This window comes from Girardinichthys multiradiatus, chromosome 1 (assembly GCF_021462225.1).
Source record: "Girardinichthys multiradiatus isolate DD_20200921_A chromosome 1, DD_fGirMul_XY1, whole genome shotgun sequence".
Classification (NCBI taxonomy): Eukaryota; Metazoa; Chordata; class Actinopteri; order Cyprinodontiformes; family Goodeidae; genus Girardinichthys; species Girardinichthys multiradiatus.
Window position 1 is genome coordinate 30,604,934 of NC_061794.1, and position 13,102 is coordinate 30,618,035.

Sequence of the window (13,102 nt, forward strand, 5' to 3'; positions counted from 1 at the left end):
TATTTCTGTTCTTTTTGATGATTATGGCCTCTATCTTGTAAGAACTCATAATGAAGTCTCTCAGAACATTACAATATTATATTAGACTAATATAAAAGACATTTTAATACAGAAACATCAGCCAGAAAAGTATATCCATGTATTGTACAGTTGATGCACTTTGATTGTGACTCCTTTTGCATGAATTACTGCATCAGTGCAGCACGGCATGAAGGCAATCTGCTGAGGAGTAAAGGAAGCCTAGGTTGCTCTAATAGCAACCTTTAGCTGTCTTAATTGTTGGGTCTGGTGTCTCATTTTTCTCTTGACAATCCTCCATAAATTCTCTTTGGAGTTCAGGTCAGGAAGGCCAATCAAGCATAGTGATACTATGGTTATTGAAGCAGGTAGTGGTGCTTTTGGCAGTGTTGGCAGGTGCCACGTCCAGCTGGAAACTGAAATCTGGTTTGCTATAAACCCTGTCAGCAGAAGGTAAGTGTTGTAAAATGTGAAAAACCCAGCAGCTGCAGATGACATGGCTCCCCAAATCATCAGTGACTGTGAAAACTTGACACAGGACCTCAAGCAGCTGGGATTTTGTGCCTTTTACACTTTTCCTTCAGTCTCTGGGACCTTGAAATGTGAAATTTATAGTTTTAGCACATTTTCTGGATATGTCGACCTCTCAAAGCTCGGACTCTGGCTGCAGTCCCAACCTTATCCATCTCCCCTAAACACTTGAATGAGTAGTGGTTATCAATGTGGTTTGTCCACTTTTCCCACTAATTCCTTTTCTTGTCACTTAACGTTCTATTAATACGCTTGGATATGGCACTCTTTGAGCTTCCAGCTTCTTTAGCAATTAACTTTTGTGCTTTACCCTTCTTGTGGAGGACATTAATGATTAGTAAAAAAGTGTCAAGTGAGTGGTCTTTCCCATGATTGTGTGGACCATCAGATGATGATAGTATAACAGAATTTAGGGTTTTTATTAGCTGTTAGCTCAAAAAATTTAAATGATCATAAATAAATGCTTGAAATATAAGATGTTTAACTGATCAGATTTGAACTGAATTATGGAAAAAAAAATTAGGATATTGTAATTTACTGAGATGCACTTTCTTCGGTCAGTTCTGCCAGCTCAACATTACTGTTACCTGGTTACTGCCCTTTAAATCTCCCTGCTGCCTGCTCTCATCATTAAAAAAACAACCCCAATACTCTGTTCTTCCCTACTTCACATTGGAATAACAAAGGCTGTATCTATGAAACTTTCATAAACTCGACTTTGACCAGGTTGAAATTATGTGGAGTTTAGTCATTGCCATCACATTAAAAGTCAAACTAAGTGAATAACACTACAGCTACATGCCTTTTCTCTGTTGCTTGCGCAACTTCTCTTCTACCGCACGTTTTTTCTTCCACTCAACTTTCTATTAATATGCTTGGCAATGGCACAGTGGCCAGCTTATGTAGGAGCTTTTGTGGCTTACCCTTCTTGTGAAGGATGTCAGTGACTGGTAGACAAATGTCAAATCATCACTGTTACCCATGATTGCGCAAGCCACTCCATAGCATATCAACGTTATGTGTTAAAAACATTTTTATTAGTCTTTTGTAATATTCTGGTTGTCTGAGAAACTGGATTTTTGTTTTAATGGGCTGTAATTATCAAAATGAACATATTCAATAATCAGATGCAATCAGCTGAATCTGATTTATTGAGATGCAACTGAAAAGACAGGAAAAAAATGTATTTTAGTATTGCAGGCTCAGATGGTTATTGGAGAAGATGTTGAAACTTTTGCCACCCCGCGGGGGAGGACGTGAATTACAGCGGCGGTTCAGAGCCCGGATGGAGCAGCCATTGGGGAAGTGTGCGGGGCTTTAACGTAACCGAGGAGGACTCTCTCTCTGTGGAATTAAAAAAAGAGACTAAAGAGGCGAACGAAGACATAAATATCCCAGATCCACAGGGTGCCACTCGGCGATACGCGCTTAACCTCGGAAAAACTGAACTCGGACTGGAAACCTTTGGGATACAGTATCCGAGACGTTTGACTTGAACTGTGGAAGTTGGGAGAATACTCAGCTGAGCCTGCGCTACAACTATTAGCCATAAGCTAAGCGGCGCTGTTAGCCCCAAAGCTAACTCCAACTGAACTGTGAACTTGCTTACAAATCACGGGGGTTGAAATTCAGTCACAGGCTCAGGCTCCGTGAGAAAACCAGGGACCTGCTTAATGAATTATGTCTACCACAAGCATTGACCCTCAGGTATGAAGGACGACTTATCTCGCCAGTTGAGAGCTTGCGAGCTAACTACCTGCTAACGTTATCGATTTATTAGGCTCTGGCTATTGCTCGGAAGTGTTAGCTAGCCATTAGCGTTGGCATGCAGCTAGCGAGTTGGCTGCATTCCGTGAAAATGATGAGGGCTTTTACTGGCGTTTAAGAAAGATGACACCTATAGTTATGTGTGCATCACGTTGTCAGATGTATCCGTAACAGAAATTGTGTGTTTTGTAACCTAAATAGCTGTATAAGTCCCATCATTTGATTTGGTAAAACCTAAAGCTAGTTAACGTAAACAGATTTACATAATGGCACAGGATAACTTGCTCTTTGAACAGTAACTTTTAGCAGAATGTGTCAATGTGTCTTTACGGAAAGAAATACCTTCAATTTATTCTGGAAAACATATATGCATGTTGCTTAAGCACCATTGGCGTTTAGAAAGCCATTTTAGGGTTGCAGTGGTATGGAGGTTGTTACTGAAGTATGGATAGCATTAGCTGACTGGTTGACTTTAGCTGTTCAGAAAATTATATAATATACAAAATTATTGACAGAAACTATCCGTAAGCAGAGTGTTTTTCCACTGCAGGCCCACGTTTCCTGAATATTCTGCATTGCCTCTTTAAGGAAGTTGACAGATAAATCTTTGAGCAGTAAATAATCCCAATATAAAGGCATGATCACTAAGATGAATTTGTTTCTTGTTTTGTTTTTCTGGATCAACCTGGATGCAGAGATCAAAGGGACAAGCGTCTAAAGGTAGGTGATAAAGGACAGGTTTAAGAGTTTTATTCTTACAATATTTGATCAGTGTGGCAGTTCTGGTAAGTTTGCCAAAGCAAATAATTATTGGAGTCCTTTTTTAGATTGAATTATTATAGTATGGTTAAATTTTGTCACAGTGTGATTGAAAAAATATATATATACAAAAGTGCAAAATTAGTGAAGAAAGATATTTTTATTTAAATGGGTATGATAGTAAAATTTGGAGGAGTTGTATGTCAAAACTATTTAATCTGTAAGAGACGTAAAGTAGCCTTTTTAATAATACAAAGGTCATATATGTTTAAAGCTTAATTTCTAGGGTGATTTGTGTCTCTCAATTCCTTATCTTAACGAGTGACAAATTACCTGAAACCAAGAAGACATTAAGCTTGCATTCCCAAAAATAATCTTAAACTAAAATGAAGATGTAAACAATTGGGTTTTTGAGGGAATCTCTTTCCCTTGCTAATTTAGCATGTGTTCAAGTATCAAATCAAATCTGTTTGGATGACTTTTAAAAATTATAGTAATATTCAGATAAGTCCAACACTATTTTTTTCAGGCCTTACCTTCCACCGTATGTCCTGACAAGCATACGGTGGAACAAACAGCGCAAATACGAGCACAAACAGCAGGCGCAGGCTTTAATTTATTAGATACTTGGCTATTTAAGTAAAGTATTCGCTGTATATTTGTGCTTTGTCACATGCTGTAAGACTTATTCTAATGTGAGGTTTTGTGTTTTATTAAAGGAAGAGATTATTTATGGTGTAAAACATTATTTTTAATCATTTCTGTACATATAATTAACTAATAGCTTTTAATTTTATATTTTTCTTTACACAAACAACTTGCTGGCTTAGATTCTAGTCCACATTGGCTTTATTACATGTATTTTTAGGATGTCATATTCTACAGCATTTTGTCATTGGGCGTATTCAGTAAAAAATGTGTCCTACCGAAGCAAAGCACAGAACCTAATTATGTGTTGCATATTTATTTAGGCTGGAATTACAATTAGTAATTTGTTGCTGTTATTAATACAGTTGAGACATGTTGGAATTTCATCATTGTTTATCTGTTGTTGACGTGTTAGATGGTTACTAAATTAGATTTTCTGTATTTGTGACAATAATAGGGTAAAACATTTGCGAAGTAAGATTAAGTTGATGATGTCATTGTTGGATGAATCATGATTTTTATGTATAATATTTTGTATGGATTTTTCGCCCTTGCACAGTTATTTTTAAGTTGGAGGTGTAGAGTCATTTTATCGCGTCACAGGGCAGTGGAATGAGAGCTTTTGAATTAACTGTTTGTCTTTCTCTAAAGATAAATGGGTAAAACATTTGAGAAATAGGAGCCACCCTGTGGTATTATTGCTAGATCATTCTGGGTTTATGTACATGAATTTAATATAAAAATGTTGTCTTAGCTTGAAAAAATGTGATCCGGTTATTTCAGTTGCTTAGAAACAAGAAAAAGATTTAAATGTGCTGCATGCTTTGTTAGTAACACAGGATGTCTTCGTATCTAAACAACTGTCTCTGTCATCCATTTAAAATAACACTCCATCTGCCATCCATGTAAATTCAAATGTAATTCTTTTTGCATTTTTTATGTTTGCAGTGCAAAATGGTTCACTGCATCAGAAGGAGACTATCCATGACAATGACTTTGAGACATACCTTCCTGGTCAATCTACTCAGGTAAATATACTTTGTGGGTTTTTTTTTCAGATTGTTTTTAAGTTTGGTTTTCATCAAATCTCACAGTATAACTGTAAGCAGCTACCTGTTAAGTGTGTTCTGGTATTAGGAATTACCCCAAATAATTTTGTTTGCATAACAAATACTGTGAGATACTGTGCTCTCATTAATTGTTTCATAAGTTTTAAATTGAGCCTCCATGTCACCTTTTGATTGTTGTTTCCTCTTTATTTCAGAACAACAGCTACCAGTCTATCACCGATCCCTACATGTCTAGCTACTATGCTCCCTCCATTGGATTTCCTTACCCACTGAGTGAGGCTCCCTGGTCTACAGGCGGGGATCCCCCGATTCCTTACCTCACGCCCTATGGACCTCTGAGCAATGGAGACCATCACTTTATGCCGGACACCGTGTTTGGCCAGCCAGGAGGCCTGGGAAGCAGCATCTACCCCCACAGGTTTAACTTTTTTCCTGAAAACCCTGCCTTCTCTGCTTGGGGCACAAGTGGCTCCCAGGGCCAGCAGACTCAAAGTTCAGCTTATGGTGGCAGCTATAGCTATCCTCCCAGCTCCCTGGGGGGCACTCTGGTGCCTGATGGTCAGACAGGGTTTCACAGTGACACCCTGAACAAAGCTCCTGGTATGAACAGCCTAGAACAAGGGATGGTTGGGTTGAAGATTGGTGGGGATGTCACTGGTCAGGGGTCAGGAGTCAAGGCGGTGGGATCTGTGATCGGTGGACCTGCAGTGGCAGCCACAGGGAATGGAGCCACACCTATAGGAATGCCTCCACCTAAACCCACCTCCTGGGCCGCCATTGCCAGCAAGCCTGCCAAACCGCAGCAGTTAAAATCTAAGGTGAAGCCAGGGATGCCCAATCCAGGGGGTGCTCTTCCCCCACCACCCATTAAACACAACATGAATATTGGGACCTGGGACAAGGGCCCAGTCACCAAAGTAGCCACAACCCCACTGCAACAGCAGCCTCTTGGGCTGCCTCATCCCATGCCATCTCAAGGCCCCATGCAGCAAGGACCCATGCAGCCCCCTCCTCCCCAGTCATTAGTGCAGCCCCAGATGCAGCCTATGGCCTTACAGCCTCAGCCACCACACCACCAGCACCACCAGCACCATCAGCACCATCAGCCACCACCTCAGCCCTACCAAAACCACACCCAGCCACCTCAACCCCAGACCCGCTGGATCGCGCCACGCAACCGTAACCAAGGTTATGGGCAGGGTGGCCTTGGCCATGATGGGAGCGGCATGATGGGAATTGTTGGTGGTGGGAACAATGGCCCCCAATCATCTGCTAGTCAGGGACCCGGTGGAGAATCCCACCCAGTGCTGGAAAAGCTGCGTGCCTCCCATAGCTACAACCCCAAGGACTTTGACTGGAACCTGAAGAACGGCCGTGTTTTCATTATTAAGAGCTACTCCGAGGATGATATTCATCGCTCCATCAAGTATTCCATCTGGTGCAGCACGGAGCATGGCAACAAGCGGCTGGACTCAGCCTTCCGTGCAATGAATGCTAAGGGTCCTGTGTACCTGCTGTTCAGTGTCAACGGCAGTGGTCATTTCTGTGGCGTGGCAGAAATGCGCTCGCCAGTGGACTACGGGACCAGTGCTGGTGTTTGGGCGCAGGACAAGTGGAAAGGCAAGTTCGATGTGGACTGGTTGTTTGTTAAGGACGTGCCTAACAGCCAGCTGCGCCACATCCGCCTGGAGAACAACGATAACAAGCCAGTGACCAACTCCCGCGATACCCAGGAGGTTCCTCTGGAGAAGGCCAAGCAGGTGCTCAAGATCATCGCCACCTACAAACACACCACCTCCATTTTTGATGATTTTTCTCATTATGAGAAGAGGCAGGAAGAGGAAGAGGAGGTGCGCAAGGTGGGTACAACCATCTCACTGTTAAAATAAATTAGCTGTTTGAAGAGGATGTGCAACCATGCTCCTTATAAAGATGCTGCACATTACCTGCTGGTTTCTGAAAGGCTAATAATTATTTTCTGTTTTTTTTTTTTACATTTATTTTTTCCTTTGACAGACCTTTGAACCTGCTCAGATACAGAACCGCTCTCGGTTGGATCAGGTAAAGATCTGCTAGGTTTTCTTGACAAGTGTTTAAACATCCCAGGAATGTTTAATTTTAAATTTAACATGTATACAAATGAGATAAAAACACTATTAAGTGTTTGTTGGTGTTATTAAATGGATGCATGTCTTACCATGGTATTCATACCCCTTGAATATTTAAATTTTTTGTCCTGTTAGAACAACAAACCTCAATGTATTTCATTGGGCTTTTATGTGATAGACACACACACACTAGTGTGTGATTGTCAAGTGGAAGAAAATGTTTCATACAGGGGGCTCCAACATTCTCAAGGACTGGTGTCCTGCATGTTATGGATGAATCCCTGCTCTGACACACCTGAATCAAATGGCTGAATTTACTGCTTCAGTATTTCAATAAGTTCCATTTGTTCAATCAAGGTGTGTTGCATCAGGGAAACCTAAAAAGCATGCAGAATACGGTCTATGACAACTGACTTTGGACATAGCTATTGGTTGTGGACTCCACCAGTCTGGTTTTTATGGAAGAGTTAAAGAAGGCTATGGTTGAAACGAAGTCATAAGAAGTCCGGTTTGTAGTTTGCCATAAGCCATGTAGGGAGACATCAAACATGGGAGAAGGTGCTCTGGTTAGAGGGGACCAAAATGGATTTTTTTGGCCTACATAACAAAGGCTGTATGTGGATGAAAACTAACACTGCCCTCAACACACCACACCCATTGTGAAACCTGGTGGTGGCAGCATCATGCTGTGGGGATGCTGCTGATTGTTCAGCAGAGGCATGGAAGTTGATTAGAGTTGATGGGGAGATAGATGGAGGTAAATACACTCATTGAAGTAAACTTCCTAGAAGTTCACCTTCCAGGATGACAACCTTAAACAACTAGAGCTACAATGGAAGGCTTGACATGAAAGGATATTAATGTGTTAGAATGACCCAGTCAAAGTCCAGACCTAGGCCAAATTAAGAGTTTGTGGCCAGACTTGTTTTTTTATATATATATATTTTTTTTTTTTGACATCACTAATATGCAATCCCTCATGTTGTTCTATCACATAAAGTTCTGAATAAAATGCATTTAAGTTTGTGGCTCTAATGTGACAAAAGGTAGAAAAAATGTTCAAGGGGTATTAATACTCTTGCAAGGTACTTTTATTCAGGGTTTTTGAAGTTATCCTGAGCTCTACTGTGGTATTATTCACCAGTAATATGTCTGACATATTGTTTTTCCCCCTCAAACAGGAGCGCCAAAACAGGAATAAACAATAGAGGACATTTATCCTTGGCTTGATCATTTACAATAGGACTCAATTTAAAGACAGAAGAAAATGAAAATGCAACCAAGCCCCTCATTTCTGTTTTCTATTTAATCCTGGTGAACATTTTTTTTTCTTTATTTCAATTTTTTTTTTTTTTTGCCCCACCTACCACCAGTTCTTGTGCAACAATAATAAGCTGATTAAATGTTACCCAGCAAACCACCACACGCTGATTTTTTTTTTTTTTTTTAAACATATTTTTATTCTTGTTCCATCACGTTCTTTACTCTCACCGGATGGGTTTTTCGCTCTTTCTCCCGTCCCCTCCTCTCTCCAATTGAATCAGGGTTTGACTGCCACTTTATATTTCAGTACAATCAGGAACAGACGTGTCATGCCCCTCCGTGTCCATTTGGGGGCAACATTGCCATGCTTTATAGGTTTATCTGTGCCAACAGGGTTGAAGGATCCTAAAGGCAATGTTGGACTTGGAACTGGGATAATAAAACTTCAGTGGTTTAACTATTTTTCATTCAGATCTACAAAATTTCTATTTTTTGGCTTACTACTGACAATTTTCATTTCAGAAACTTTTTTCTGGAGCCTTATTTTTGTTTTTAATTATCAGTGACTTCTCAAAAGAACTGCTCAAACAGTGACACTGCTGGAGAAATCAGGGAAAGTGTGAAGTCACACAGGACTTAAGACATTTTAGAAGAGGAAGGGCTTTTGGGGAAGAAACAACAAATATGTCCTTCAGAACCAGAACTCTCACCATTTAAATCAAAAATTGTACTAATGACACTTTCACAGCCCTCTTTTCTTTGTTAAATTTCTGTTGATGTTTGTCCTCAAAGGGTCCTCTGTGTGTGTCAACAACAGATTCTGCTTGTCTACACAACCTGGTCAACCTGAGCAATTTGTCGAATCCACCACTTGAATTGCTTTGTTAGAATTACACCGCGTTGTAACTACTAAGTTAAATGAATTGTTGCTCTTGTGTTTTTGTTCCGGAAAACGGGGGGGGGGGGGGGTTCAAATATTTGTCTATTCACCATCATTCTGTCTTAATCCTTTGTTTGTTTAGTTTTTCTTTTTCCCTGAATTTGGTTTTTGCTAACTCTTTCATGTTGGTCGTAATGCTAAGCTTTAACGTAGGAGTCTATATATTCACGGAGAAAGCCTAAAATGTATAACCTAAAAATTAATGTAACTGATTTACTATCAACTAAGAAAAAAAAATAAGAATGAAATGTGGTTTCTGTGTGTTTTTTGGTTGTTTCAAATATACTTTGTTTTAGCCTGGATCTACGGATCCTGATACAGTTGTGTTTAAAAAAACAAACAAAACAAAAAAAAACGAAAACCTTGGGAAACTAAAAAATATTAAGAAATATCTGTGCCAATGCATGGCAGGCTGAAATACAGTGGGTCTACTGAAGATTTCTGAAGCGAAGGTCCTCCACGTGGCTTGCATCTAAAGGTGACAGTGCTGTTTACCAGATAGGGGAAAAAGGCAATGGACTCCTGTTTTGTTGCCCCTTCTTTAGCACATTCAAAGCAAGAACACAGCATTTAAGAAAAACAGGTTCTTATCCCTTTGATCATGTTGTGATTTATCTAGGCATGTTTGGGCCTGCAAGGCTACTGTAATGCAGAGAGAAGCCCCTGCTCACAGATGTGCTGCTTCTTTCATTTTACATAAATCTCATTTGTGTAATTTCTTAATCTGATGTAGCCTCAAATGAACTAAACCCTGCTTTTCAGGTTCTATTGAAAATGTTATTTTTTATTATGATTCAAGATGAAATGGATAATGTTGTCACCTGTGTGGATAACTGTGGCCAGAAGTAAATGTTTGTGTTTTCAGGTTATAGATGATGTATATTCTTTGATCTGTTTTGATTTTTGTCTTCATTCTATTATAACAGTGACATGGCTCAGGTAATGCACTTTACAGAAGTCGCTCTTCTTACAGTATGAACTTTAAGCTTCAGAGAGGAAGTCAATTTGTGATGCTGCATTGTGGTCTTACCTGGCCAGTGTAATCACCTTTCATAGCCTCCAATCTTCATTATCTTTGTACTTGCACTAACCGATGGATCGGTTGATCAAAGCAATATAGGGGACATGTGCACCCTCACCAGCACCACCCCTACATGCAGAGTTGGGCAGAGTTAAGTCGCTAAAGGATATCACCAAGCACTGTTTTATTGCCTTGGATGGTGGTAGCTGGTTGGGATTAAAGTACAGGGCTTTCATGTACATTAAGGATAACTGTAAGGGGGGATGTCGGGGCAGCCACAGAAGTCAGCACTGCAGAAGGGTCCATTATATGAAATACTAAACCTCTGATTATCTAAAAGGCCACAGCTGTAGTGGACACAACTTGTTCAAAAGGATCTGTCTTGGTTTTTCTTTATAGAAGAAATCAAGCCTTAATAAACTGTTAGTTCAGAAATCACTTTGTCTTGATTTCGTGAGTCCTCTGTGAGTTCCTCAGTAAATCCTTAGAGTGACCTTATCCAGATAAGACTAGCTCCTCTGGCCGGCTTTGGTGCTGAAATGTCACGGAAAGGTTTTCTAGCTGGAAATAATTTCTGTATGTTGCCTGTCTATTAATCCCCCTTTGCATTGCTCTGTATTCAGTAAAGACTTTTGCTATTAAGGTATATTATTTACTGTTTAAAGAGGTGTCAAGAGTTTAAAATGCAGTAAAAGGAGGAATTACCATCAACCATCAACAGTTTATTTAAAATAAGGTGAAGAGGACATTAAGCCAATGCATTGTTTTGGCCCAAGGCCCTTAGGATTTTGTTTTAGGTTCTAAAATGTAGAAAAGTGTTTAATAATAACTTTTTTTCTTCACTTTGCTTAATTGGTGCTCTCCATGGTCCTGATTTAGACAAAGAGTAGATAGGATCCTCCTGTCACAAAATAAACTACATAAATCTGTACAGACTGAAAATGTTTTGTGATATTTTACATTTAGACCAGATTTTCTGTCCTAGTTCAAGCATTTTAGGGTTAAGGTGGGGAAATTACAGCAATTGATCCAAGGTTGTGCGTCTCTTTGTGAAAAAAAAAAAAAATCAAACTGGTTCATGCATGTTTAGTTAGGAACAATAATGACAAGTGGAAAATGTGTTGCATCTCAGTCTTTATTTTTTGACATGCTATTACAAGTCATAAAGGTAACGAAAAAATGGAACTATAAGTGCAGAAATTTCAATCTACTAAATCTGAATTTCGGTGTAGCAAATTTCTTTCAACTACTGACCTAAAAAAATCAATGTCATTATTTGCTGTTTGAAATTGGATTCTAATATTTTGAAATATGTTTTTTTTATATATTGATACTGAATTAACAGAGAAAACAGGTTGTGAAATATAATGAAAGTGTTCACAATGTGTCACCACGAAGAGTTGGGACTCTGTTGTCTTGAGATTGTCTCAGAAACCTTTCTTATGCAACGTTATATCCAAAGTTGTGTTGATTCTCCTGTGTAGCTCTTGTGTCGATAATTCAATAGATTCCTAAGACCCTTATTTGATATATTTTCATAGTTCATTACCCTTAAGCCATCAATTTCGCCACGTTTAGCTGCCATCTTGTGTTTTTAATGAATAAGGTATGTAAATAACCAGCTTCTAGCTGAAACAATCACTGCAGTATTGTTTTAAGGTAATATCTAACTTTGCCTTTTTGTTTGTTTACCTATGTAGGTAATGACCCTTGTCTAAAAAAAAAAAAACAATTTAGCCGGGCCTAAAACTCAACAACATAAAACAACTTGGACAACTGCTCAAACACATTAGTTTGACTTTTTGTGTTGAGCAGATTTACTCTGAATGCTGTTGCTTGCTCATTTTCCCCTTGTCCTTCAGTGGTCTACAAATACTGATGCACTGTAACAGGAACGCCTGTAGATGGCAATAAATCCCTTTATTGTGATGCATGTTGACTCCATCCGAAATAAACACTGCAGCCGTTGTCAGTTTGTATCCTTCATATAGTCTCCTCCGGTTCTGCTGTGGGCCTGAGCTCTGAGCCACTTACTGAAGATGTGAAGGAATGAAACAGCCAGAAGATGCGCTACACACAGCAGGGTGGGCTTATGCAGAAGTAAACTGAAAACGGTCTCAAAAAGATATTTAGCATATAACTATATATAACATTAAATAATGTTCGCTGTTAATACATCTTTACAGTTTGATTATTGCCTAACAAGAACCATGATCCTTTTCTATATGTGGTCTGCAGTGAAATAAGAGCCATTTCCTATAAATGGGATTATTCTGCTGACACACATTTTTGTTGGTTTTTTTTTTTTTTTTTTTTTTTTTTTTTTTGCATAAAGTTGAATAAATAAATGGGGCGTCTGAATGTCCTACAAAAGCTTCCGTCTAGTCTTTAATAGGCTAATTAAAACCTAATCTGAGCAGCTGACCACAGCTGAAGATTCATTTGTTTTGGAAAACCATTGTCCCGATTCCAACGGCGGGGAACACCTTTTACATATACTTAAAATTATCATTAGACCACAATTAGTATTGACTTTATTGCCAATAAAAAGGTGGACCAAACTGGAAATATATCACGCGTTTTAAATCTGCGCATTGCGTCCATCCAGCCCGTGCAACACATACACACACACACACACACATACATACACACGCGAGTGCCTGCATCTGCACGCGCAACTTGCTTCCCCGCGAGCACAACCACGCGAACCGCTTTGATTGACAGTCACGGGCCTGTTTCTGTAGCATGAAGGGTCAGTTACCCTGCGGCCTGAGGATTCAAAAACAAGATATACTAAGGAGTAAAACGTGGAAAAGGATGCTGTGTAGATTCCTCTCTTGGCATTCACCGCGTGCCTTAATTGTATGGACATTAAATCAAGGTCCGCTGTGAACACGCAGAGTGACAACCCCTTTTAGGACCCCGCTGATGAGCGCAGGATGAAGCCAAGCGAGCCCCCTCTCAAACCCCACTCCCC

General features: G+C 39.7%; 1 protein-coding gene across 1 annotated transcript; it reads left to right on the plus strand.

Moving 5' to 3' along the window:
- Positions 1 to 1,832: 1,832 nt before the first annotated feature.
- On the plus strand, positions 1,833 to 12,462 carry LOC124869009 (YTH domain-containing family protein 1-like). The gene is made up of 6 exons (XM_047366714.1): positions 1,833 to 2,256; positions 3,012 to 3,036; positions 4,672 to 4,751; positions 4,988 to 6,652; positions 6,810 to 6,854; positions 8,083 to 12,462. The coding sequence occupies exons 1-6, from the start codon at positions 2,230 to 2,232 to the stop codon at positions 8,107 to 8,109; spliced, it is 1,869 nt and encodes a 622-aa protein (XP_047222670.1). The 5' UTR covers positions 1,833 to 2,229; the 3' UTR covers positions 8,110 to 12,462.
- Positions 12,463 to 13,102: the final 640 nt, after the last annotated feature.

Coding starts and splice junctions, on each gene's coding strand:
- LOC124869009 (XM_047366714.1), top strand. CDS start 2,230: ATGTCTACCACAAGCATTGACCCTCAG. Junction 3,037..4,671: donor AAAGGGACAAGCGTCTAAAG/GTAGGTGATAAA, acceptor TTATGTTTGCAG/TGCAAAATGGTTCACTGCAT. Junction 4,752..4,987: donor TTCCTGGTCAATCTACTCAG/GTAAATATACTT, acceptor TCTTTATTTCAG/AACAACAGCTACCAGTCTAT.